Raw genomic sequence first — 22,954 nt, 5'->3', positions numbered from 1 at the left:
TTGCACACAACCTCCATGGTATCAAATACGCCACTACGCCAAGACATCTGCTTCATTTGAATCAGACCGGCCAGCCGACGTCGGCAAGCTCGGTGGTCGAGTGGTTAAGACATCTGCACTAGTAAGCAGGAGTCCGTGGTTTCGAGTCCCACCCGAGTAAGTTTGTGATTTTTTTTGCAAGCTCTCGGACAAGCACTGAGCATACGGTGCTTATTAATATACGTTGGGTAAGGGCAAACCCGTTATATATAATTAACATCTCCCCGACGCAAAAATACATCTTGAAAATTTCACTTTTGTCTTCCTCAAGTAATGTTTTGGAAAATTAAGTCACCTAGAGATGGGTAAAAACGAATTTTATTAACGGCCTTTCCCGTTCGGCGACTCGTCCCCGGGTCTCCTTGTTCATGCACGTTTGTTTTTCACTCGCCGTGCTTTCTTAAAATCGAGATTGTACAAACTTGCAAAGATTTACCTACCTGCAGTCGATGGGTTCCAGATTCCGTTGAGTTGACATCGTGCAATTGTCAGCAAAGATTAAATAAAATATTGAAATCTTTCATAAAAGTAGAATACTGCTTTATATATGCTTAGAAATAATCAAATTGTGTAAAGTATTTTGGTCTGTTTTTATTTTGTTTTTTTACCCAAATTGGGGAGTCGGGTTGGCAAGGTAGTCCTTTCCTCGCCTTCCACCTCTGTGGTCCCGGGTTCGATTCCCGGCCCGCTCCATAAGTGGATGGGTTTTCAGTCCCTACGTGACTCCGTGCGTTTTACCCAGATTATTCCTCTGGGGTTTTCCTCCCACCTCTAAAACTGTAACTGCTTCTTATTGTGTCCTCTGTGATGTTGGTGAATGTGGGTCGTTTGGCGCCCTTTGTATGCCATCGGCTCAACCATGTTTCATTGTTCCACACTTAATGTCTTCACTGTACAGCGCGTTTGAACATATCTATATGAAATTTGCGCTGTATAAATGTTATAATTATTAATATTACCCACAGGTTACCATAAAATTTCAAACTGTAAACATTCATCAACATTGCACTGCTTTTCATGTATTTTAGATTTTCGGAAGTGATGGGTCAATTTTTGGCAGGATATATCTCTTTTAGGTTAGGTAATTTTTCAGTTTCTATAAATTTATAGACTAGCAAATATTTTTCAAAGCCCTTTTTTCAAGTTGGATTTTTAAGAAGAAACTGAACGAAAAAATCTTACTAATTCTAAACTCTTTGCACGTTATTTTTCTTATCCAAGGGTTCCGGAAGTGCGCCATCAGGGGTCAACTTTAAGGCTCTATACATCGTTCCTATCCTAAAAACGCTGAGTAGAACGGCCAACCCAGCAGACTTTACTCCCATCAAACTCAAGTAGATGGACTATTCCTCAGGCATGAGTTGGGACGGTCACGCATGTCAAAGGCTCCGTCTTTTTACACTTCACTCTCCGCACAAAATTGGGCTCTTTATTTCAGTATCATCAGTCTGAAAATTGCCCAAATCCTGAGACTGTGGTGTAATTGGAAAAAAAATTACTTGTTACTTCCATTTACTTTGTTGCCACATGACATAAACGTCTCAGGTCAACCGTGCCCTCAGCCGATTGCGCGTGCGGCATCCCGCTAGTGTTACGTCTATAATAATTATGAGGGGCGGAACTACTGATCTCTACTATACTGTCGAGTAGAGATCAGTGGGCGGAACGTTACTGAATGAAGAACAGATCCCTGACGTTCTGAGCCATTTTCGCTAGTGTAAATAACGGGGAAACTGACTAATTATGGAAAGCCGGTGTGTGCGTCTGAAATCCTGCCTTTTTCACGCTACAAACAAATACTAGTAAGCTTGGCTCGCAAGATACCAAATTTCGTGACTGACTATATAAGGCCGGTAAATTCAGGCCGGCCTGTGCTTCTTCTGCATGCGCGCCTGGGTAGCAAGTGAATGGGAGTATTATGGCAGCGCAAAATAAGATCATTTGCTCCATTTTTCTTGCTCTTTTAGGGCTAGGGTTCTACGACGTTTTTCGTAACTTCGAGGAGAATGGGTGTACAATGACGTACATGTTTCAGTGGCCGTCGTACATCGTAAGTTGATCAGGCTAGGGTTTTGATTTGCTGCAGCATGATGATTAAACGTTAGGTGCTAGCCTTTGAGATGTTTGAGTAGGTGCTAGGCCTACTTGGTTATGTTACCGGTGTGAAGTTTACATTCAGCATTCAATGTTGAATAAGTAACTGTTTGACATTCAGGATGCACACCTCTAAGACTAGAAGCAATGGAGTGCAAGATAAAGGGACAAAAAAAACAACAAAACAAAAAAAAAACTGCGCGAACTAAGGTTTAGCCTTAGTTTAGGGCATGTTTGACCACAAAAACCACCCTGCCCTAGGTTGATTGAGGAGAACAATGACATCAGTTTCAATGGGGTCATGCTATTTAGTGTCAATAAGCATGACAAGTGTCAACAAGTGTCAACAAAGCGCCAGCAAAATATTCAAGCATTTTTATGCAAATATTTTATACTAGGTCCTACAATATTAGTAAGGCTCCTACATATCATTTTCACTGTGTCATGTTATCGAAAATGATATTTGAATGTGGAAATTTGAGCGACAAATTCATGCCTACTTGTGCAGCCCGACCGGCCGCCATCTTGTTTTCGCATGGACGGTAGAGTAAAGAAAGATGGCGGCCTCCATACATCGCGAAAAAAGTTTCTTTTTTCTGCATGAATCTGGAAGCGAATTTGATGTTTCTCTTACACAGTTGCAGGTCTGAGAGTCTCTAAATTATGATGAAACCACTTTTAAATCTTTAGAGGGTACTTTCGAGTTGTTGATGCTTTGTTGACGCTAGTTGTATGTGTTGAGGCTTGTTGACGCTAAATAGCATGACCGATTCAATGTAATCTCCAGGCAGGGCATGGTGTTTGAGTATTGTATTTTGATGTGAAAAAGGTGTGGGGTGATGCATTCATTTTCCCACTCTAGTCTCATGACTCAGGTTTGCAAGCGAAGATACTTCACTGACAAGACAAGTTAAGTTTGTCATAGCCCCACTAGTGTGGCACGGACTCTCACTTCCGATCCATCCTCAGCCACACATCCGTATACGCAATTTCGTGTCAGCATATTGAACATTCCAGCGCACCCACTTATCATCGTGGGCGCAATTTCTTTTGCACACAAACATGCTTCTTTACCTTTCCGCTTTCTAAAAACCATTTATTGAATGATTTCACTCACGTTATTCAGGTATTTTCCAGTCTTTTTGCCTTAATTCATTCAATGTAACGGGCTCGCTCTCTCAGTCGCCATCTTTAAATTAAGGTCGTTTAGCATTACATCACTTGACCCCTCATCGTCTCAACGGCTGTTCCATGTCAAGACATCTAAACTGCTGCCAAAGTTTTGGAAGAGTCCATTGGTTCATGTAGTATCTTATCGCTCAGTCCATTTATTACATGTCTTGACATGGAACAGCCGCTGAGACGACGAGGGGTCAAGTGACGTAATACTCAACGACCTTATTTTAAAGATGGCGACTGTGAGAGTGAGATTGAATGGAAAAAGGCAAAAAGACTGGAAAATACCCAAATAACATGAGTGAAATCATTCAATAAATGGTTTTTAGAAAGCGGAAAGGTAAAGAATCATGTTTTTGTACAAAAGAAGTTGCGCCCACGATGATAAGTGGGTACGCCGAAATGTTCAATACGCCGACACAAAATTGTGTATACAGATGTGTGGATAAGGATAGATCGGGAGTGAGAGTCCGTGCCACACTAGTGGGGCTAAATTTGTCAAAGCCATTTTGGAAATCTGCCTTTACCCTGGTTGAAGTGGAGGCAACGGGTCGCTAAAGTGTAAAGCAACCCTTTTTCTGGTTTTGAGTTGGGATGTGAGATTGATGCATTTGATGCATATTATTTCAATTGAAATACATGTAGTTTATAGAACTAACGCTTATTTTCACGCTTCCAAGTGGTGGACATTGAACCCCACAGTTCTGGTGGTAAGGATGGAGTACAATAACTTTGTGCTGCGTTCAAGATCCCATCGGGCATGACAGGCCTAATGTTTGTGACGATATTCTTGCGGTTGGCGTGATGTCACTACAGAGCAAATTTACCCTTTGCGCTATTCAATAGTGTATTGAAGTTCCTGGATACTCACCATGTCATTGGTCGTGCAGGTCCCTATTAGCCTTTTAGAAGCATGGCGGACTCAATAGGAGGACGCTATTTGAAGTGGGTAAATTTGTAACATACACAAAAGATTTTACCCACTTCATATAGCGCCCTCCTATTGTGCCCGCCATGCTTCTAAAAGGCTAATGGTAATTATGCCACCTGTAGTTGAGTCTGATTGGTAAGATTTGAAGCTTTTTAAGGTGGAAGTTACATGAGCTGTAGGTTTGTGGGTACATCATGGAATCTGTTTTCTTCAAAAGAGGTGTGGTTCTGAAAAGAATCGGTGAGTATTAACTTGATGTTTCGGCCAGGATGCTCTGGCTGTCCTCAGGAGAGTGTGCTGGACTCATTATTGTTGTTGGTGTAGGTAGGTTGGCACTTATGGCAGACTATGTGCCCTGTGTGCTACAGCTGTGAAAAATAGCTCAGAAAATCAAATGGACAATTGAGCAGTTACCATGCCAGTAACTTTCCAGCCACACAATGTCACAGAAGGAATCCCTCTAGGGCCAAGCTGTCTCCTGAGCAGTTTAAGGACCCAGGCCCTGCCATTTTGTTTGCAGGCTCGCATACCCTTGGGTGATGAAGGTGACACAGTGTGGACCAAACGGTCACAGACGCAGAACTTGGACGTGTCTCAAGCACAGTGCATACTTGTTTGCAACACCTTTCTCAGAGGTGACTTGGTCAGCTGGAATAGAAAAATTTCATGGGAGAAAGAAAGCTTACATTTGATTTTACAGGCTTTTATGTACATGTACATTTAATTCAGTGTCATTTGAATGTTAGATTTTTCCACTAACAATTGTTATGGACATTTCAGAGTCAGATGTGTTAAGTACTTCCTTATATGTACATGTAAGTTGTCTTCTTTGGGAGTGAAAGTTTGAACACTCAATGAGAAAGTATTTATCGTATGAATCTTTAATAGCAGGGCAGTTCCACGGAAACATCAACCTCTAGGCCAAAATTTCAAACTGGTCCAAATGTGACAAATTATATATCTTTCTTAAGCTTATGGTGTATACTTTCATGAAACATACTTCATTTCTTACGACATTCAAGAATTTGGCTTTTATAAGATACTGAAAAATTGGTTTTAAGTACCAAGAAATTGGGGAAAATATTTCCCCTCTGAAATATTTTCTGTTTTTTTGCCTGATAACAATTTTTTTGTTCCAGTTTTGGCACAGTTTGAAGAGTGCCCCAATAAGTAAACAATGACAGAAATGAATTTTCAGTTTCCTTTTGAAATTCTGTGTAATGTCTTATTTTATAACACTTACTTTTCTTACATGTATGTACGTCCGACACCAAAATGACATAGTTTTTTTATCCCCTCAGTGCACCCTTTAGCAAAAGACTGCCAAATTTACAATACAAAGCACAATGAGTTCCTTCTTTCTAGACATCCCCTTAACTTCCCCAATCATTTTTTCAAATACTCACAAATTGTGGAATCAGATGTGTACATCTGACACCCTGTATGTCCGACGCTGTCAGAACTATGCATTGCTGGCAATGCAATGCTTTTACACTGTACAGAAACCACTACCACCTCATTTGCATACGTGGATATGAGGCCCCACCATTTTGTAAAAGTACCAAATAGGCTTCGCTTTTGTTTTTTTTTATACTAATTTGCATAAATTTGACTATTTGGACATACACATCCTAATAAGATACTGATGTATGGAAACCAGGCTTTACTCAGACTACTGACGTACATGTACATATGTATACATATAGTTACGGTACAGGCACTTTGCAAAACAAACTTTTACTGCCTTTTTATCATTTGGACATGGTCTAGTGATAGTAGAGTCGTCCAGTCTTCTGTGTATCGCATGTTCTAATAATCTTCAACTTCCTTTTTTTTGAACAGCTCATAAATGCTTGGAACAGTTTCTCATGCTATTGTGAAAAGCAAAACTCTGCAGCAGCATGATCTGCACGTGTCTTTTTTTGTCCTGCGTAACAGCAAGATTAGTTCCCTTTAAACTGAGTCCGTGTAAAAATATTAGATGTTGAGAAAGAAGAATAATTTTGCTCTGATATGATTGACACTCGGTCACAGACATTCTGCATATGGAAGGTTGCACAGCATGGGGAGGGGGAGGTAGCAATTACATACATGTACATGTACCTCTACATGTACAGTATGTGACAGTTTTGGATCAGATGACTTACAATGTACATGTTGCATGGGCAGTGATTATGGGATCTGCAAAATTAGTCCATCGTGCTGTTGCTCAAAGTCCATTGCACTGTGCTTTTGTTTGGAAATATTGGACTTGGAGTTACTTTACAAGTTTGATATAAAGGCCAGTATTTTCAAATCATTTGATAAAAATTTAACTTCAGTCATGATAAGAATAAATAAAGATTAAAAAATGTGCGTGTACAAAGTACAGGTAGTTTACTCGGTTGCTTTATTTTTATTCATGACTTTTTGATCCCACGGTCAAAGCCAAAGGTTGAAGTTCATTTTACCTGCATCAGGTACATGTACATGTTTGATTAAACCATTTTTGTCAATTTTGTGACTTGCAAGTATTAAGATATTTTTTGGCAGCAGCCCCTTCCCCCAACCAAATAGGCCCCTACTAGAAATAGACAGCACTATACATGGACATACTATTCTTAGCTAGATTTTGTAAGATTTAATTTGAAATCCTTGTGTTTCAGAAAACCTGATTATCAACCCTAAATGTAAGTGTCGCATATACATGTACAGTGCATCTGCTGCATTTTTTAAAAAAAATTAATGCATGGACATGTACCTCCCAGACTTCACAAATGATTAAATTCCCCATCTTAAGCCTGTGTTTTATGCCAGTTCAATTTTTATAGACAGGAAATTGGTGGTCTACATTTTTACCCACATGTACCTGTAAATTTATGAAAATGGGATGGTGTTTGTATTACATGTGAAACCAATTCTACATGTACATGTCCTATGTATGGAATAACCCCCCTGGAGGCCTTTTGGTAGGCACCATCCTCAGACCATGTAAATGTAAATCCTCAGATGTTTTCTTGAATCAGTGCCTCCATGCTTCAATATCCTCTGGAATGTCTTGTTATTAAGTTGAGGCAGTGCAAATGGTATCCTGGATCAGTATGGAGGATTTCACCTGTAATGTACATATGTATGTTCATGGAGGCAGGAATCTGCAACTTGCCATTCATCAGCTTCAATCCACTTAAGTCCTCCAAAACCACCATGAAGATTTTGAAGGATTATTAATTAATGTCATGCTTTCTAATGTCAAAATGCACTTAAAGTTTCTGAAACAGATGGCAGAATTGAAACTAAAATTATTAATTTAACAGTTCAGTTTCTTTGAGGGTTCCTCTATACCCATCGATACATTCACATAATTGTATCTGTCTGCCCTCAACTTCATGAAAAGTCCCAAGTGTAAAGACAGAAACATTTGCGAAAACCTTGTATCAGTAGCAATACCCAGGGTTCAACACGTAAAACTAATGAGTAACTGTCATTTTATTGGTCACAAAATGCCATGAAATTTGAAGCTCAGTAGTCAGTATTAGCTGGAAAAGGATATGAGGTTTTTTGACAGAATTGTGTGCTAAGATGTGAACAGTTTTTGTAGTGGTTGTAAGGTGAAGAACAAAAGTGATTGATCATTTTGGTCTCATATTTCAATGTTGTTTGATTTTTCTATAGGATGCTAAATTGGATGATGCAATTCAACAACGGTTTCCTCAGTATTCCTTGTCTCTCTATGGGGAAGGTGATTACCTGAAGCGCTCCAGGTAAATAGAGATTAGGCAAGAAGGGTTGAAGTTCTTGGAGAATTATCTGACGAATCACACTATTGAAACTTTACATATACTTCTTTTCTTGTATTTTAATATTATGTGTTGCTAATTTGAGTCTTGCTGACTGTAGCATTCAATAGCTACACATGTACATGTACTTCAGTGTTCAAGCGTCAAATACTGGTACATGTTCGTACATGTAATCATGGTTTCAGCATCTAAATCACATTTCTTGTGAATAAAATTTGACTCACTATGATACTATCCCTAGTAATGTAACAGTTTCTAAATCATTTGTACAAAGATATCTTTTTGTTGATGCCAGTTGTACTAAATGTACTGGTGAGAGGATACAGTATTGGTTGAGTAGACAACTGTACCCTGAAATATACATTTCCATGTAGTTTGAAGTGCATGTAGATTTATGGACCATTATATTAGAGGATTTTATTATTTTCATTCTGTTGTGTGTTCTTGTGTATATCTTGGCAGAAATCTAAAGCTGAATGGTATACCAGTACTTTTCATTCCCGGAAATGCTGGTAGTTTCAAACAAGGTAATAATTCACCGGTAGACATGTAAGTGTACATGTATAAAGCAAATGCTGATTTTCCTTTTAGTTGGCCAATCCTACTTGAAAAACAAAAAGATGCCAGGAGCTCAGATAAAAATGCTTCGGTTAAACTTCAACTCAAAGCGTACACACATCTAACATTACCCAAGGCTACAAAATATTAAACAAAATCTGGAAAAGTACATGTAGTAGTGGATCTGTCACAGTATGAAAGAAAATTGATAACACAGATAATGGTCAAATTTTATCACAGCATCCTGGAGACTCCATGCAATACTTAACTTCAGGGAGAGGGAAATGAGGTCGACAGTTTCCTACATGCATGCTTACAAATATCTACATGTAGGCTTGCATGAATGAAATACATCCCATAGTGTAGCTACATGTACTTAGTACCTTTGAGCTCATTTTCAGGGTGAATGCCTGAATGCCACTTTCAAAAGTTACTCTGTCTCAGCACTTGCTCCAGTTTATCATCATTGAAAAAAATATTTGACCAACTTTTGAAAATGAGTAATAAGTTATCAGAGCCACTTTTGAGTCACAATCTTGCACTGTGGCAATTAAGAGGAACTGTCAACATTGTTTACCCCTGGGATTTAAAAATAAGTAATACAGCAAAACAAAAAGTTTGACTGGCTATTTTCACTGCAAACTGAAACAAAATAGTCAAAAGTTTGGCCATATTATTTTATAGATTGAGTCACTCACATTTATCCTATTTTTTTTACAACGAGAGACCAATTTTGCTCTAGTTGTACTAGTTATGTACTTGCACATGTATATGTATGTTAATGTTTCTCTCTTTATCACAACAGTACGTTCTTTAGGATCTGTAGCATTAAGGAAAGCTGAGGCTTATAGCTTCCACTTCAACTATTTCACCATTAATTTCAAAGAGGAGTTGACAGGAATTTATGGGGGTGCTCTTCAGAAACAAACAGGTTAGTATGGACTAATCCAAGAAGACGCCATAACTGCAGTGGTATTGCACTCACATAGGCATTCTTAAGCTTCAGACATGCTCACATTTGGCAGATCATGACACTCTATTGGTTGAAAAGGTATGGAACATTGTATGCACAGGTAACGCTTGCATACCACCTGTCTGTGACAGTTGTGCTACCATAAAAATGCATAGCCTCTAATTCTGGTTGCCAAATTACACTATGCTATGGCTTTAATGGCAGTGTGCATGAACTTAAGAGGGCAGTATTTGTATGTTTCCTTAATCTATTGGCTATGACTAAAACGTATAAACATATATGGAAACTTTGGAAAGTACTGCATTTGCCGGTACAGCATTTTATAGCCAGTAGCATGCCTATTTTGAAACACTGTCCAATAAGTAATTGTGATTTGAAATCTGATGCCTTGTGGAGACCCAGGAGAATAGATTGAAAAGGACTTCACAAGACAACTGTACATGTAGGCCTCTACAAGGATTTCACGAAATAGATTTGGAAATTACTCAAAACATGGGAAGCATTGTCTCCACAAGAATACAAATTTCAGTCTGTGTGAATGTACAATGAAGGTCCCCAGTTCCTTAGAAAGGACAGGATATATATATATGCACAGCTGTGAAATAAATTCTTCTGCAATTAGTTGTGAGTTCCTCCCCCAAAATCTCCAAGCTTGACTGGAGTACCAGTGTATATTCCCATAATTAATGGCAATTATTGGCATTTTGGCAATCTAGGAAGTACAGCTGCCGTCATGTCAGAGGCTCACTCTGCATGATGTGAATCAGTGTTTACAAACATCACCAACCAGTAGACTTCATATCATAATCATATTTATCCTATTGCGCATTTGGGCTTACTATTAAGGGACAAGTTGTGTGAATAATTAAGTAATTGGAGGGGTATTGAATGTCATTTCAGTTACAGTTTCAGTCTTGTAAATAATTCATTTTTGGTTTCCTCAGAATATGTCCATGAATGCATCAAATACATACTGACACTGTATAAACACAAGAAAAACACACCTACAAGCGTTGTCCTTGTGGGACACTCCATGGTAAGCATTCCTTGTGGAAATTATCAAATTTGTCAACACAGTTGTTTATGATAATATGCCTTTTTACTGACAATGTTACTCTTTTGTTCACATGTGCACCTTTTTGTGGGAGCAAGCTTGGGAGGATAGATTTGAAACTTTATATGAAACCATACACATACATTTTTAATAGATCTATACATATAGACCTGTAGACCTGAAACATGCTGTCATGCTTTGTTTACACATGTGCTTTCCTAGTTGGGAGCTTGATGGATTGCATCCTATCACACTGCCTTAGGAAAGCAAATATTTAAACAAAAGGCGACACCATGATGTTAAAAGTCTGTTGAGGTACATGTAGATGAGTCATGTACATGTATTGGTGAGAGCCAATGATTTTCTTTTTCAAAAATGGGTATTTTCCATTTCACCAAATCCCGAATTCTTTAGAAAGTTAACATTAAATCTGAGCCTTAAAATGCATGTTTGTGACTGAAAACTTTGCTCTTCATCGAACACTTCTGAGGACCCATTCAGTAATAATACTCCAAGCTTACTGAGTTTCGTTTAATTCAAGAAATATGTAATAAGTCTTTCGTTTTGCTGCCATGGTTTCATCATTTCACCATGCCATACCAGCCTTGTTTCAAGGCGTCTGTGCGGATTCACAGAATGAATTCCCATATGTCAATGCGAGTAGGAACTTGTTTGTGCCTTGATTTCAGTGCTAGTACATCTATGGTGCACCTGAGTGTGTGTACCATGCTGCGCCACTGCACTGTGCTGGCTGCCATTGCACGCTTAAGGCTCACGCACCCCAAAGCGCTTGCAAGTATCGGTACCGGCGCGGACGTCCCAATCATGGGGTGGAGTGGTGCAATTTAGTATGTTTGCAGCATAATTTGTTCATTAAAAGCAAGCATTTGAAAAGGGTTTAGTAGGCATTTATTTATGGTTCTTTGCGGAACATTTTCCTTACATTAGAAGCCATTCTTAGTGGGAATTCTGAAAGTTCCGTTTCCAGCAGTGATTTCCGTTTGAAAGTGTTGATTCCACAAATTCTGTCCGTTTTCCGCAATCGCGGAAAATTATTGGCTGTAGATATGTGCACATGTAGCCACATTAATATACATTGACATTGAAAATGAATGAATAAATGCCTTAAAGTGAAGGTGCATCTTCCTTGCAGCAGTAGCTAGAGAGCAGGCACATACACAAGAACAGACCCCCTAAGCTTACTGTTAATGTTAAAGAGGCTCAGTGGAATTCAAATTTGACCTCGGATTTCAATATTTATTTTCAAAAAAATCTTCTTTTTTCTGAGACACAAATCTGCAATGAGATTCATCCTAAATTTGGCCCATAGATGTATTACAGGGATAGCATGCTACAGGTACATTGCTTCGAGAGACTTACTGATTTAAATGTACAAACTACACGTACTAATGAGTCAGTTCAGTTTTTTAAACGCCGAAGTCTTGTGGGAGCAAAGGGGTCACTTGAGTCAGCATATGGCGTAGCTGTCCCCAAAAAGCCTTGGATTGGGTGTGCGCTGTAAGAATACTGAACTGGTTCATTTAGATGGCTCAAAGTTCTACACATCGTTTCTAGTAACAGTTTTCTACTTGACATGCCAGGTTGGATCTTACAGTACCTTGCACCTAGGATTATTCCTTTACATGTACTTTGAGGTTGGCAGTTTTGTTGTGACGAAATATCGGTAGACTGTAGCACTTTCTTAGATGTCAGTACTTGTACCATATACTTGTTCTTTCATGTATTCAATGGTTTAGATGTGATTTTATGTTTTGTTTGTTCAGGGGGGTGTGATAGCAAGAGCTCTATTCATGCTACCAGAGTTCCAGCCTAGTCTTGTACACACCGTCTTTACTCAGGCAACACCTCATGTCAGCCCAGTTATTGGTGCAGATAAATATTTGGTGGATTTCTATGGATCAGTCAACAAGGTACATGTACATGTGATGTGGTATCTTGTCCAGAATGAAGACATCTTACATGTGCACACATACAGTGTGTGTACATGTCTTATGCCACAAATCAATTGACCCTCCCTAGTTCATTGTTCTTACATGTACGTCCTATTTATAGTATTGTAAATCAGGAAGCAGTGTGTTTTGTTTTTGATCCAATGTGACGGTCTTCAACGTGATACAGTACAACAGGGCTAAAATGAACACTGCTGGGCCAACACAAAATGTTCAGTTTACATGTCGTGCTTGCTTGGTATAGTAATTTTTGACCTCTGATGCATCTGTTAACAGCTCTGGCCCATTCAAATGAGTGGTAGTGTGCCTCACAAATGATTTTCTGGGAGGATTTTGAGGCAACATATCCACTTTACATGCCAAAAAACATGTTGTAAACTTTCCTTCCATATTTCACCTTTGGGTACATGTTGTTCTTCCTTGAAGATAAATCACAAAATGAAATTAATTCTCCCATGAATTTTCTGTGATTCATGGCATAAAAAGTGCATGCAACATTCATTACAGCTTCACTGGTTCCTACTGTTACATGTACATTTAAGTTGGACCTGTAATAGATTGGTGGATAACTACCATGTTCTATGTGTAGAGTGTAGGTGTCACAATAGTACATGATAAAAGTCAGCAACATACGAAATGTCAGTCAAGCGTTTTTCAAATTGATCTTACAAAATATTTCACAATGATTTCTGTGAGTGAAGTCACACAATCTGATCTGTCCATTTGTACGGTGTAGGATTTAAGACAGTTACATGTACATATAGGATTCATATCTTGTTGATTTGTGATTTATAAAATGTTAACTGATTAATCGTAACTTCATAATGGCTTTTACTTTAGTATTGGAAGGAGCACATTCATAGTAGCCGATTGAAGGATGTGACATTGTTATCTGTTAGTGGTGGACATCGTGATACTATGGTCCGATCTGGCTTGACATCACTCCTGGGTGTCGTCCCATCAAGTAGAAGTCTTAGTGTTAATGTAAGTAGCACCTTACAGCAGGGACCTCTTCTGATAGGTCTGCCAAAATCCAGATATTCTACCTTCCAGTACCTCCTGGTGGAGGTCTTAAATCTAGCATTGATATAAGTAGCACCCGGCAGCAGGGACCTCTTCTGATAAGTCTGCCAAAATCCAGATATTCATCCTCCCATTACTTCCCAGCATATACAGATATTTTACCCAGAGTTTTGGGTACTTTATGCCTATGTTACCAACTCCAAGAAATTGTCTGGGCCTGGACTGAGATCCCAGCAGCATATCCCTGGCTATTACATCAAATTGGCCTATCCACATGTATATGTGACCCACTCTGCAAAAGGTGTATTAAGTCGCGCAATGCAAAAATGCGTAATGGCCAATTCCATGTGCCAAGGGTGAAAATATTTGGAAGTATTTTTAGGCCAATTGCTTGACCAGAAAGCCTTTGCTGCTAAGGAAATCCAAAAGAGTGTCTAATTTAAGTTTAATGTTTCTGTTTGTTATGTTTAAGGGCATTATCTCAAAAAGCACATGTGATAAAATGAAATTATATGAATACATTTATGCAAATAGCAAATAACTCCAAAGTGTAAAATTGCCTCTGGGATGACTTATATATCAAGTGAAAGCTTAGGATGTGAGCAGTTTGATTACATATAACTCAAATTAAAAAAAAGTGACATAATACACCTTTTTTGGCAGAGCCGGTCATATGCTGTCTGCACCCATGTTGCATCAGACATGTACACATACACATACCTGTTAGCATGTTTCACTAACTAGAAAAATGGCCTTACTAGTAACTCAACAGTCATGACAGTTTGTTCAGAGGGTGTACTTAAAAATGGCCTTACCAGTAACTCAACAGCCATGACAGTTTGTTCAGAGAGTGTACTTACCCTGTTACTCCTGGACCCCATTTGGAACCGTGACAATTCTTAAACTTGTCACATTGATGGCTGAAGTTAATTTTTTCTTAATAATACAGGCCATGTCTGTACCAAGAGTATGGTTGTCAACTGATCATCAGTGTGTAGTATGGTAAGTTTCAATAAACTTAGTCATGACGTTTGCAGTAGTGTGTTTATTTTGTGACCTGAGTGGTTCTTAGAGCACATTATACTTATCGATTAAAACAGTGTGTTGTGCTCATCTTCACAAGCAGTTACAAACAAAACATGCCATTTGAAATATTGAATGAGGTTGTTCACAAAACTGAGCAACGTACAAAAACTAGATGCATACACATACATGGCAAGTATCAGAATTAATGGGTTACTTGTGATACTTAGTGGGGGCAAACCTACTGGTCCTTTTCTGTTTTTATGCAATACAGTTAAGCTAACGTGTGCATGATCAAAATGGTGCAAACAGTACTGGAAGCAGTACTGGACTGGTCCTGTGAGACCAGCATGCTTGCCGCCACAAAACATGTCAGAGGTCTTCCGTTGAGCCCTTACCAACCTTAAGCAGTAGTTTTCCTCAATGTAAATAAATGTAAAAATGTTTATATGGTTCAAAACATTACCTCTGGTCACTGGATTTTATGTATATTTGTAATTTATGATTAACCACGTGCTGCCGGGTGGATTTTTCTTGAGCAAGACAAGATGCCGGCTTATTTTCAAGATTTTCCGTTTTCAAAATTCTTCAAAAATTCATCATTTCATTTAATGGCCATTTATAAAATGAAGGACTCTTTGGGCACTATTCTAAAGCTGACTGGTAAAATTCAGTGACTCCTGAATATTTCAGCTGGCCTGCATCATTGGAAAAAGAGCCCAGATTGTGTTACGTAAGATTCTTTTGTTTCCGAAACTGGCACAGTGCACTGCTGACCTCTTTTCAATAGGGGCCAGATTAGCATGCAGCGGTGCTGTGTGGCTCATCGCTGCGGTGGTGGTGGTGGTGGTGGTGGAGAGCTTATGTCCCCGGTGGTAATCTGCTTACTCTAAATGCCTCAAACCATGGTATACTGTTTCAAAACGAGGCTGGATTATCTCTAATATTGAGACCTGAAAATGTTGGTAATGCCCAGCAGCTCAGTCTTTTGTGCCGAGCAGGGTCTTTTGTTATAAGGCCCAACTCTTTTGTCCCAGTACCGGGGCTCCCCAGCTCTATATATAAAGCCCATGTACTCGAAAACGGGTGGCCCGGTAGGGAGTGGTCAAGCTTTAAATCCTTTGGTGAGTGTTCAAAGTTGAGCATTTGTTTATTATGACAAGCCAATTGTTGCATAGTCACTTTGGTGACTCCCTCGTACAAAGTTGAATAGAGGAAACGTGCCATACATGCATGATCATGAAATAAATTTTAACAAATTCAACAGTTCTTTTTCTGATAAAACTGCAATTATTCCCGTCCCTCCCTCCCCAAATTTCTTGTTATCAGCACAGTTCACAATAAGTTGCAAATTCAATTCTAAATTCTTGTGCGAGTATATGGTTGTCATAGAAAACAGTAAATCTGTTACATCAATTTTTTCAAGTTATGTCATACTCAAAACAACTTGTTCCAAGCCTTCATTTAAATCCACTGTTAGCTATTTTGGATTCAAATACAGATGAACCTTCAACACTTTTCAACATTCAGTATTCTGATTTTCTGTTGCTTCCCAGATAAATAACAAACTCTACTGGAAACACAATATTTTATTCAATAAGGTTTCACAGGTTGTCGGGTTAATCACTTTTAATTCTAACTAGTGTACAAATTTCAGTTCAAACAACGTCTTACTTTTGATAATACTTGCTCCGTTTTACCAATTTACCCTGCTCAAAAAAAAAACCACACCAAAATTTTACTTCATAAACTGTTATTTTGTTGACCAAGTCCGAAAGGGAATTAGAATTCAATACTTCTGCAATTTGTGACTTTATCTTCTAAAAGTACCATACATGTACACAATTTCAATATTTAAAAAGCCATTGAACATCACATGCAAGAGTCATTTGATCCTGGGGCGTAAGTGTTCGCAGGTTTTTGCTGAAGTTGTTGGTGCTTAAGGTAGTCCATGTCCGTGCGCAAATCTGAGCTCCAAGTCCCGGCTATGAAAAAATGGTAGCTAAGGCCCCTTTTAGTGGCTCTCATTGATCAAAAGATACACATGTAGAAGGAAGATTGGAGTACCCCTTTTAAGTGATGTACCGCTTCAAAAGCAGTTTTTATGTTCCATCTTACAAAATCAATGTCACAAACCAAGATTGGACTTATTCAAGCAATCTTTTGTCATTATAAGCCTTGAAACAGCATTCATTTGTGTGATCTCCTACCAAGCAAGCTATGAAAGACCATAAACTCATAAAATTCAAGTTGGTGAAACTTTGTAGCAAGTATAACACAAGATAAATTTAACTAATAGTTAAAAGCTTCGGAAAATACATGTGTAACTGCAGGTAATTCAAAGCTCTGCTGGTCACAGGGATGGATTTAGCTGAATCAGAGCTGCCCACCGAGTTTGAAATAGAAATTCACACGTTGCTCAGAGGTTCTACAATCATTGACCCCCGTCTGTCAGTGCTGGTTCCGGACTAACTGGACAACACCCCAAGAAACACTAGCAAAAATGTTTACAATTGACTAACCATGGCAGTGAACAAAAGATGCTTTCCTTGGAAAGCACACACACTCATCCACGTTGCATCTCTGTCCTTATACGCTAAGGGTCACTAAACTGGGACACACACAGTGAACTGAAGGTAGACTGCATATTCATTAGGCCTAAACTATTTACCAGTGAGTGTAAGGGAAATAAAATACACACCAAAAGACTAGTTTTTACTGGAAACTTTATTCTTCTGCAAGACAGCATTCACAAATTGTTTAATAAAAAACAAACAAACCAAAAAACAGGCTAAATGTGACACTAAACCAGTAGGTGATTTTTTCAAAGAATCTTTGTTTTTCCAAAATCCAAAATGTTAATGTAAATCAGTGGATCACTATTATACTAACATAATTGGACCATAGATCCTCATTTTAACAGCAAAGCTAGGTAATTAATTGTGGGAGATACGCATGTACATGTAGATGTTAGGAGTAAAGTCATTTCTCATTCATCTGTTGTACAGCTTTTATCAATTTTATTGAATTTTTTGAAAACCAAATACATGTACATAGATAATTGACTGATCTGAAATTCACATTATTGTTGTGTTGACAGGTGCAAAGAGTTGGTGCTCGCTACAAATAGAGCTTTGTTTCAGATGGTGGACAGTAAAACAAAACAGGTACATACACATGTTACCCTTTCTGATCATGCTGTTAGGCTTTCCTGATATTTCCTGATGCTTTTGGGATCACAACGTTTGGCATCTTTGAAAGTCAAACTCCAGGTTCCATATGGCACAGCTGAGATTGTCTCAGGAAGAGAAGTACATTGTACCATACCGGTACTTGCTTATTCCTAGGTGGATTGAAACTATTGGTGACAAGTGTCTTGCCCTTAAACACAAGCACAATAACCTCAGAGCTGGAGTTAAATATTAATCTTCTAAAATTCTTCATGAGGTAGTCCTTTAAATACATCGTCTGTGAAGTAGCAACTAACTGTAAAAGTGGTGACTCTGAAAACGCAATGTCACATCTTTCATTTATGGCCCATGGTTGATATTTGCATTGTATGCTTTACGTAGTGCATTTGATAATTTATTTTTTTACTTTGCTGTAGATATCAACAGATCCCGAATATCGTATGAAGATTCTCAGACACCACTTTGTAGCACACAATGGAAAGGAGAAATTTAGTACCATTGAAACTAAGCCTGCAACATTTGAAGGTGATTTTTCAGTCTTTTTTTTTAAAATGTCTTTTCTACTGTGTGTAATGTTATCTAGACTGATTCACATTTTATGTTTCATGTAAATATGAAGCACATGTGATGTCTTGAAACATTTAGGCAGAAATTTACCAGTTGGTAAGTGTTCAATTTTTGTAAATTTGAAATGGTAATACCTGTGTTGTCATCACAAATGTTTGCTTGTGTTGGCTTCTTTGTGGAGTACCAATTGGCTGTAAGTGTTTAGGTGAAGCATTGGTGTGGACTTTTTTGGAATATGTTTGCATCAACTATATTTTCGTATATGTGACAAATAAAGATGAATTTTTTTTATTTCAAATGTGCTGGCTGTTGTGTACATGAATGTGTCTTTATATGTTCTTAAATTTTGTGCTGACTGGATAGAGCCCACCTCCATCTTGAAAAAGGTTCACAACATGACAGTAATTATTTTAGATGATGAGTTATGTGAATGATGTGGAATTACTGTGATTTGCTGTTGGTATTGCCCAGCCCAAGTTGCGATTTTCAGAGAGTGTTGAGCGGAGGGTATACTTTCAATTTGTGTTTTTTTATTTGTTCCTCAAGGTGCTACATTCGAGCTAGTGACTGACTCCCAAAAATACTCTGTTGGCAAGCGATCCAAGAAAACTATACACTACCTTTTCCCAGTGGAACAGTCTGATGTATCCCAGAGTACATTTGTAGCCCTAGCAGGCATCACACCCAGGGATTGGCTGTTTGTGTGTAAGGAGGGCAATTCCACTTTGTGCTCCAAGGGGATAGACATTTCTGCCACAGCCCGGTTGATTCCTCCACTGAAGTCTGATATGAAGGAGGCTATAGTGAAGCTGGATGATTACCCAGAGGCAAAGAATGTGATATTGAAGGTGCCATCTGGCTCAAAGGTGGGCATTCGTTGAATCAAATGTCAATCAAACCTTGTCTTGTTGAAGGTGGCATCTGGCTTAGGGTGGTTGTCCATCAGTGAATAAGACACTATATGCATGGTTGTTAAGGTGCCATCTGAAACATGCCTTCAGTGAGCTGTTTGATAGGTTTGTTAGGTTGAATGTGTCTGGTTCAAGAGTATTTCACATCTCTGATTTAAGGGGCACTGAAAGTGTGTTCTCAAATCTTGTGGGATCTTGCGATGGCAATTATTTAAAGACTAACCGTAATCCTGCCTTGGAACCTCATCAGAAGTTAAGGTTTGAATAGTTGTAAAGTTAAAACGTCTTGTCCATGATTGGCAGATTTTGGAATCCAATCAAATTTTGGAATCTAATCAAGTTATATTTCATAATAAAAGGAGACATGCTGACAACTGAAAGTATGAAGGTATATGTGTAAACATAATGGATCACTAAGCTTGGTGTTTTTCTTAATTTACTCCAGGTTCCCCTTACTGCTGAGCTGTACAGCACTAATCAAAGAAACCTCAATTTTACCCTTCCAGGACCCTTTTCAGGAGGTAAAAGATATTTGTTACCATAGTTAATAGAATTAAAAACAAACAAATAAAAGAACCAAGCCAATTGAAAAGTGTTTTTGCAGTTTGTGTCCGATGCTCACAAAATTAAAAGTCTTTATGACTTGATGTCCAAAAAGTTACAAACCACCATTAACAGTTTTTACAGCTAAATGTATACAGTTTCGTAACACTATAAAACATAATTGTGCAGAATTCAGAAGGTAAGAAAATTATAGTATACTCCCCGACTCCTTTACGTCTGTGGAACTAGGCTGTGGAACTGTGCTTTTTATTTTTATTTGTCTGATATAAGCCCTTCACGAGGATTGTTTCTGGTTAATTTCCAAAATCGAACTGGTCACAGATAAAGTCAATCAGATCTTGATGAGGTCATTAAAAAAAATAAGTTTTAACTGGGCTATTTGTTCCTTTTTGACTGCAGCATCTGCTAGTATAGTAATGGAGTTTACTGACGTTGGAGCTACATTCTATAACATCACCATGCTTGACTTCAACTTATTTCATTTGGCCTATGAAGCAAGATTAGAGCCACTTATTTGTGATAATGATTTCCATTCAGGTAAGCTTTTGGTATTTTTTTGTATTAAATGTTGAGAAGTTGCACCATTTTGTGAAGTGTAAAGTCCTTTATTTTTTTCTTTTGTTTTCTTGGAATGTGCTAAACAGTCCTTCACCCTCTAAATTCATTCCACTTTTTTGCACACCCATATGGCTTGGGTTTAATTATTTGCAAAAAATGCCTGCAGACGATTTTCAGTAAACTCTACTGTGGTTGTTGTGATGCCATGGATGATGTGAGAATCAGCTACCGCTGGTTTTCAACCTCTCCCCCCCCCAAAAAAAAAACTTCTGAAGAAGGAATATGATTGAAAGTTGGTATTGATTCCTATTCTTTCACATTCAGAGATCTTTACTCCATGAAATATCCTGTATTGATAGCAGTGACTTGAATTCCCTGGATAGGAATACCTGTGTGCAGCACATTCTCTGCTCACTAATACACTCTAGCCTAATGGTGCACCCAGGGTAATTGAACAGTTTGGATTCCAATTTGAATCAGTCTTTTAATCACAGTGGCTAGTGGTGGGCTTTCTTCACTGACAAGGTTTTAATTCTACTTCTACTTTGCTATTTTGTCAGTTAATGTGAACAAAATGATATGTGATATGTGCCCAGCATTTACATGTACATGTAGTTTTCCTTTTGGCCAGGTACTTGACCAATCAGATATGTAAACATTTGTAAAATGATTGAAAGAAACCTGTTTCCTTGTCTTCCTAGATGCCAACACAACACTCCGTCTTCACATTCCATGGGCAGAAGGTCAGGACATGTTTTCCGTTTCCAAGGCTGGTCAGACTAATAAACTCTCCCTTAAGCTACCATCTGGATGGCCATCCTATTACAATCAGTCAGCCCAGTTGTATACATACCTCAACCCTAAATGTAGGTACACCATCAGGGTGGTGTGGTCTCTACAGGAAAAAATGGGACAGGTGAGATAAAGCTTCTATTTGCTATTTTCTTTGTGACTGTATTTGTGACCTTTTTCCCCTGTGCAAAAGCTGATGTGCATAATAAAACAGTGCCACGTAATAGTTCAGTAGATAGATGGCACTTTACAAGTGTTTGTAATTATTATTTATTACTGTTATGACCAGGATTTATCGGTATGTTAATTGTTGCTGAAATGGTCTGGTATACGTATCCACATCGAACAGTGAGTGCAAAACAATACTGACATCTTGCATAATGGGAGACTGTTAAAATGCTTTGTAGCAGCACATTGAATATTCTATTAGCCCTGAGCTGGACCAAGAGAGGGTGCAGTTTTCCTGGTTGGAATACCTACAAGTATATATCATCACATGCCAATACTGACATCTTGTATTTATGAGAGACTGTAAAGATGCTTGGTGGCAGCAAATACATGTATAATTGTCCTTGTCTATTCTTTGTATCATGTTGATGATAATATGGAGTATCCAAAATGAACTGACCGGAGATAAGATCAATGAGCCAGGTTGGTATTTCAAGTAGGGCCGTGCTGATAGGGTACTCATGTCCAACTGACCATAGACAGGCTTCATTTTAGGCATGTGCTGTTGACACACCCAACTGGTTCATTGTGTTAGCAATGAACAACTATCATCCAATTATTTGAGTGGCTGAGTGGTAAGTGACCACTTAGGAGTGTTGGTGAAGTACATGTATCTTATTGAAATTTATACAACTAGGGACACATAAAAGGGTAATTCCAGAAATTAAGGGTCCAAAAGGGTGAACTTGTTTGTGTCCCTGTTACAGTACATCTGACCTTTTTTTGACGTGGAAATACCACTGGAATTGATTTCAAACTAGTATAATTTGTTTGGCAGGTAATTTGCATTGATTCATCACTACTGGAAAATAAGAAAATGTGTACTGAACTTAAAAAATCATATGTCAGATGTGACAGGGACACGCAAAAAAATGGACCCCTAATTTCTGGAAGTACCCAAAACCATGCGATAGAATAAATAAAGAGACCCTGCTTCAGTTTCCAGAGTTTTGTTTACTTCATGTTATTTTGAAATTTGCTTTCAAAAGCATTGCAAATTTTTTTTATACCTTGGATTACTTCTACAGAAGATGTTAATGCCCTGTTTCAAATTATTGCTGAAAACTGTTCTAGCCATGTCCAACTACGATACGTGTAGGTTTTAAAAACGTACATGTACATGTAGTTGACAAAACTACCAGTACATGTAAATTGACTAAAATGGATTGTACATGTACATACTTTTCAACTGGATAGCCTGCCCTCTGCACTGAAGTTTGCAGCTCAATGTTGGTAACTTTCCATGTGTCAGTTTATTATTCTGACATGTGTGACATGTTTGACTGCACGTTTTTCCCATTGGGTCATACAGCATTGTACATATTCATCTATACATACATGTTTATGCTGTTGGCTTTTTCGCAACTTTGCGAAAAAGGCATTCTTTTTGTTCTGATTTTTTTTTCTTTCCATATCCATATCCATATAAAATCGGCCCTGGCCTCCCGCAACATTCTGCTTGCAGCAAGTGCCATGATAAAATGTGGTCTTCAATTCATCTCGTGTGGGTCAAATCACGTGACTCT

General features: G+C 38.4%; 1 protein-coding gene across 1 annotated transcript in view; it reads left to right on the top strand.

The window, feature by feature from the left end:
• Positions 1-1,861: 1,861 nt before the first annotated feature.
• pgap1 (post-GPI attachment to proteins inositol deacylase 1) overlaps positions 1,862-22,954 on the top strand; it is a 42,186-nt gene continuing 21,093 nt past the window's right edge. The window contains exons 1-14 of the mRNA XM_087139073.1: positions 1,862-2,089; positions 7,892-7,980; positions 8,479-8,543; positions 9,380-9,505; positions 10,492-10,583; positions 12,386-12,532; positions 13,412-13,555; positions 14,544-14,596; positions 17,718-17,784; positions 18,225-18,333; positions 18,922-19,241; positions 19,732-19,807; positions 20,250-20,387; positions 21,110-21,324. Coding sequence (XP_086995199.1) covers positions 1,958-2,089; positions 7,892-7,980; positions 8,479-8,543; positions 9,380-9,505; positions 10,492-10,583; positions 12,386-12,532; positions 13,412-13,555; positions 14,544-14,596; positions 17,718-17,784; positions 18,225-18,333; positions 18,922-19,241; positions 19,732-19,807; positions 20,250-20,387; positions 21,110-21,324 — 1,773 coding nt within the window. The 5' untranslated portion in view covers positions 1,862-1,957. The remainder of the gene's footprint in view (positions 2,090-7,891; positions 7,981-8,478; positions 8,544-9,379; positions 9,506-10,491; positions 10,584-12,385; positions 12,533-13,411; positions 13,556-14,543; positions 14,597-17,717; positions 17,785-18,224; positions 18,334-18,921; positions 19,242-19,731; positions 19,808-20,249; positions 20,388-21,109; positions 21,325-22,954) is intronic.

The sequence above is a fragment of the Acanthaster planci genome, linkage group LG07 (assembly GCF_054643075.1).
Source record: "Acanthaster planci isolate LZ-2023a linkage group LG07, COTS_SCS, whole genome shotgun sequence".
Classification (NCBI taxonomy): Eukaryota; Metazoa; Echinodermata; class Asteroidea; order Valvatida; family Acanthasteridae; genus Acanthaster; species Acanthaster planci.
The sequence above is the reverse complement of the archived record's forward strand: the minus strand, read 5'-3'. Positions and strand labels throughout refer to the sequence as shown.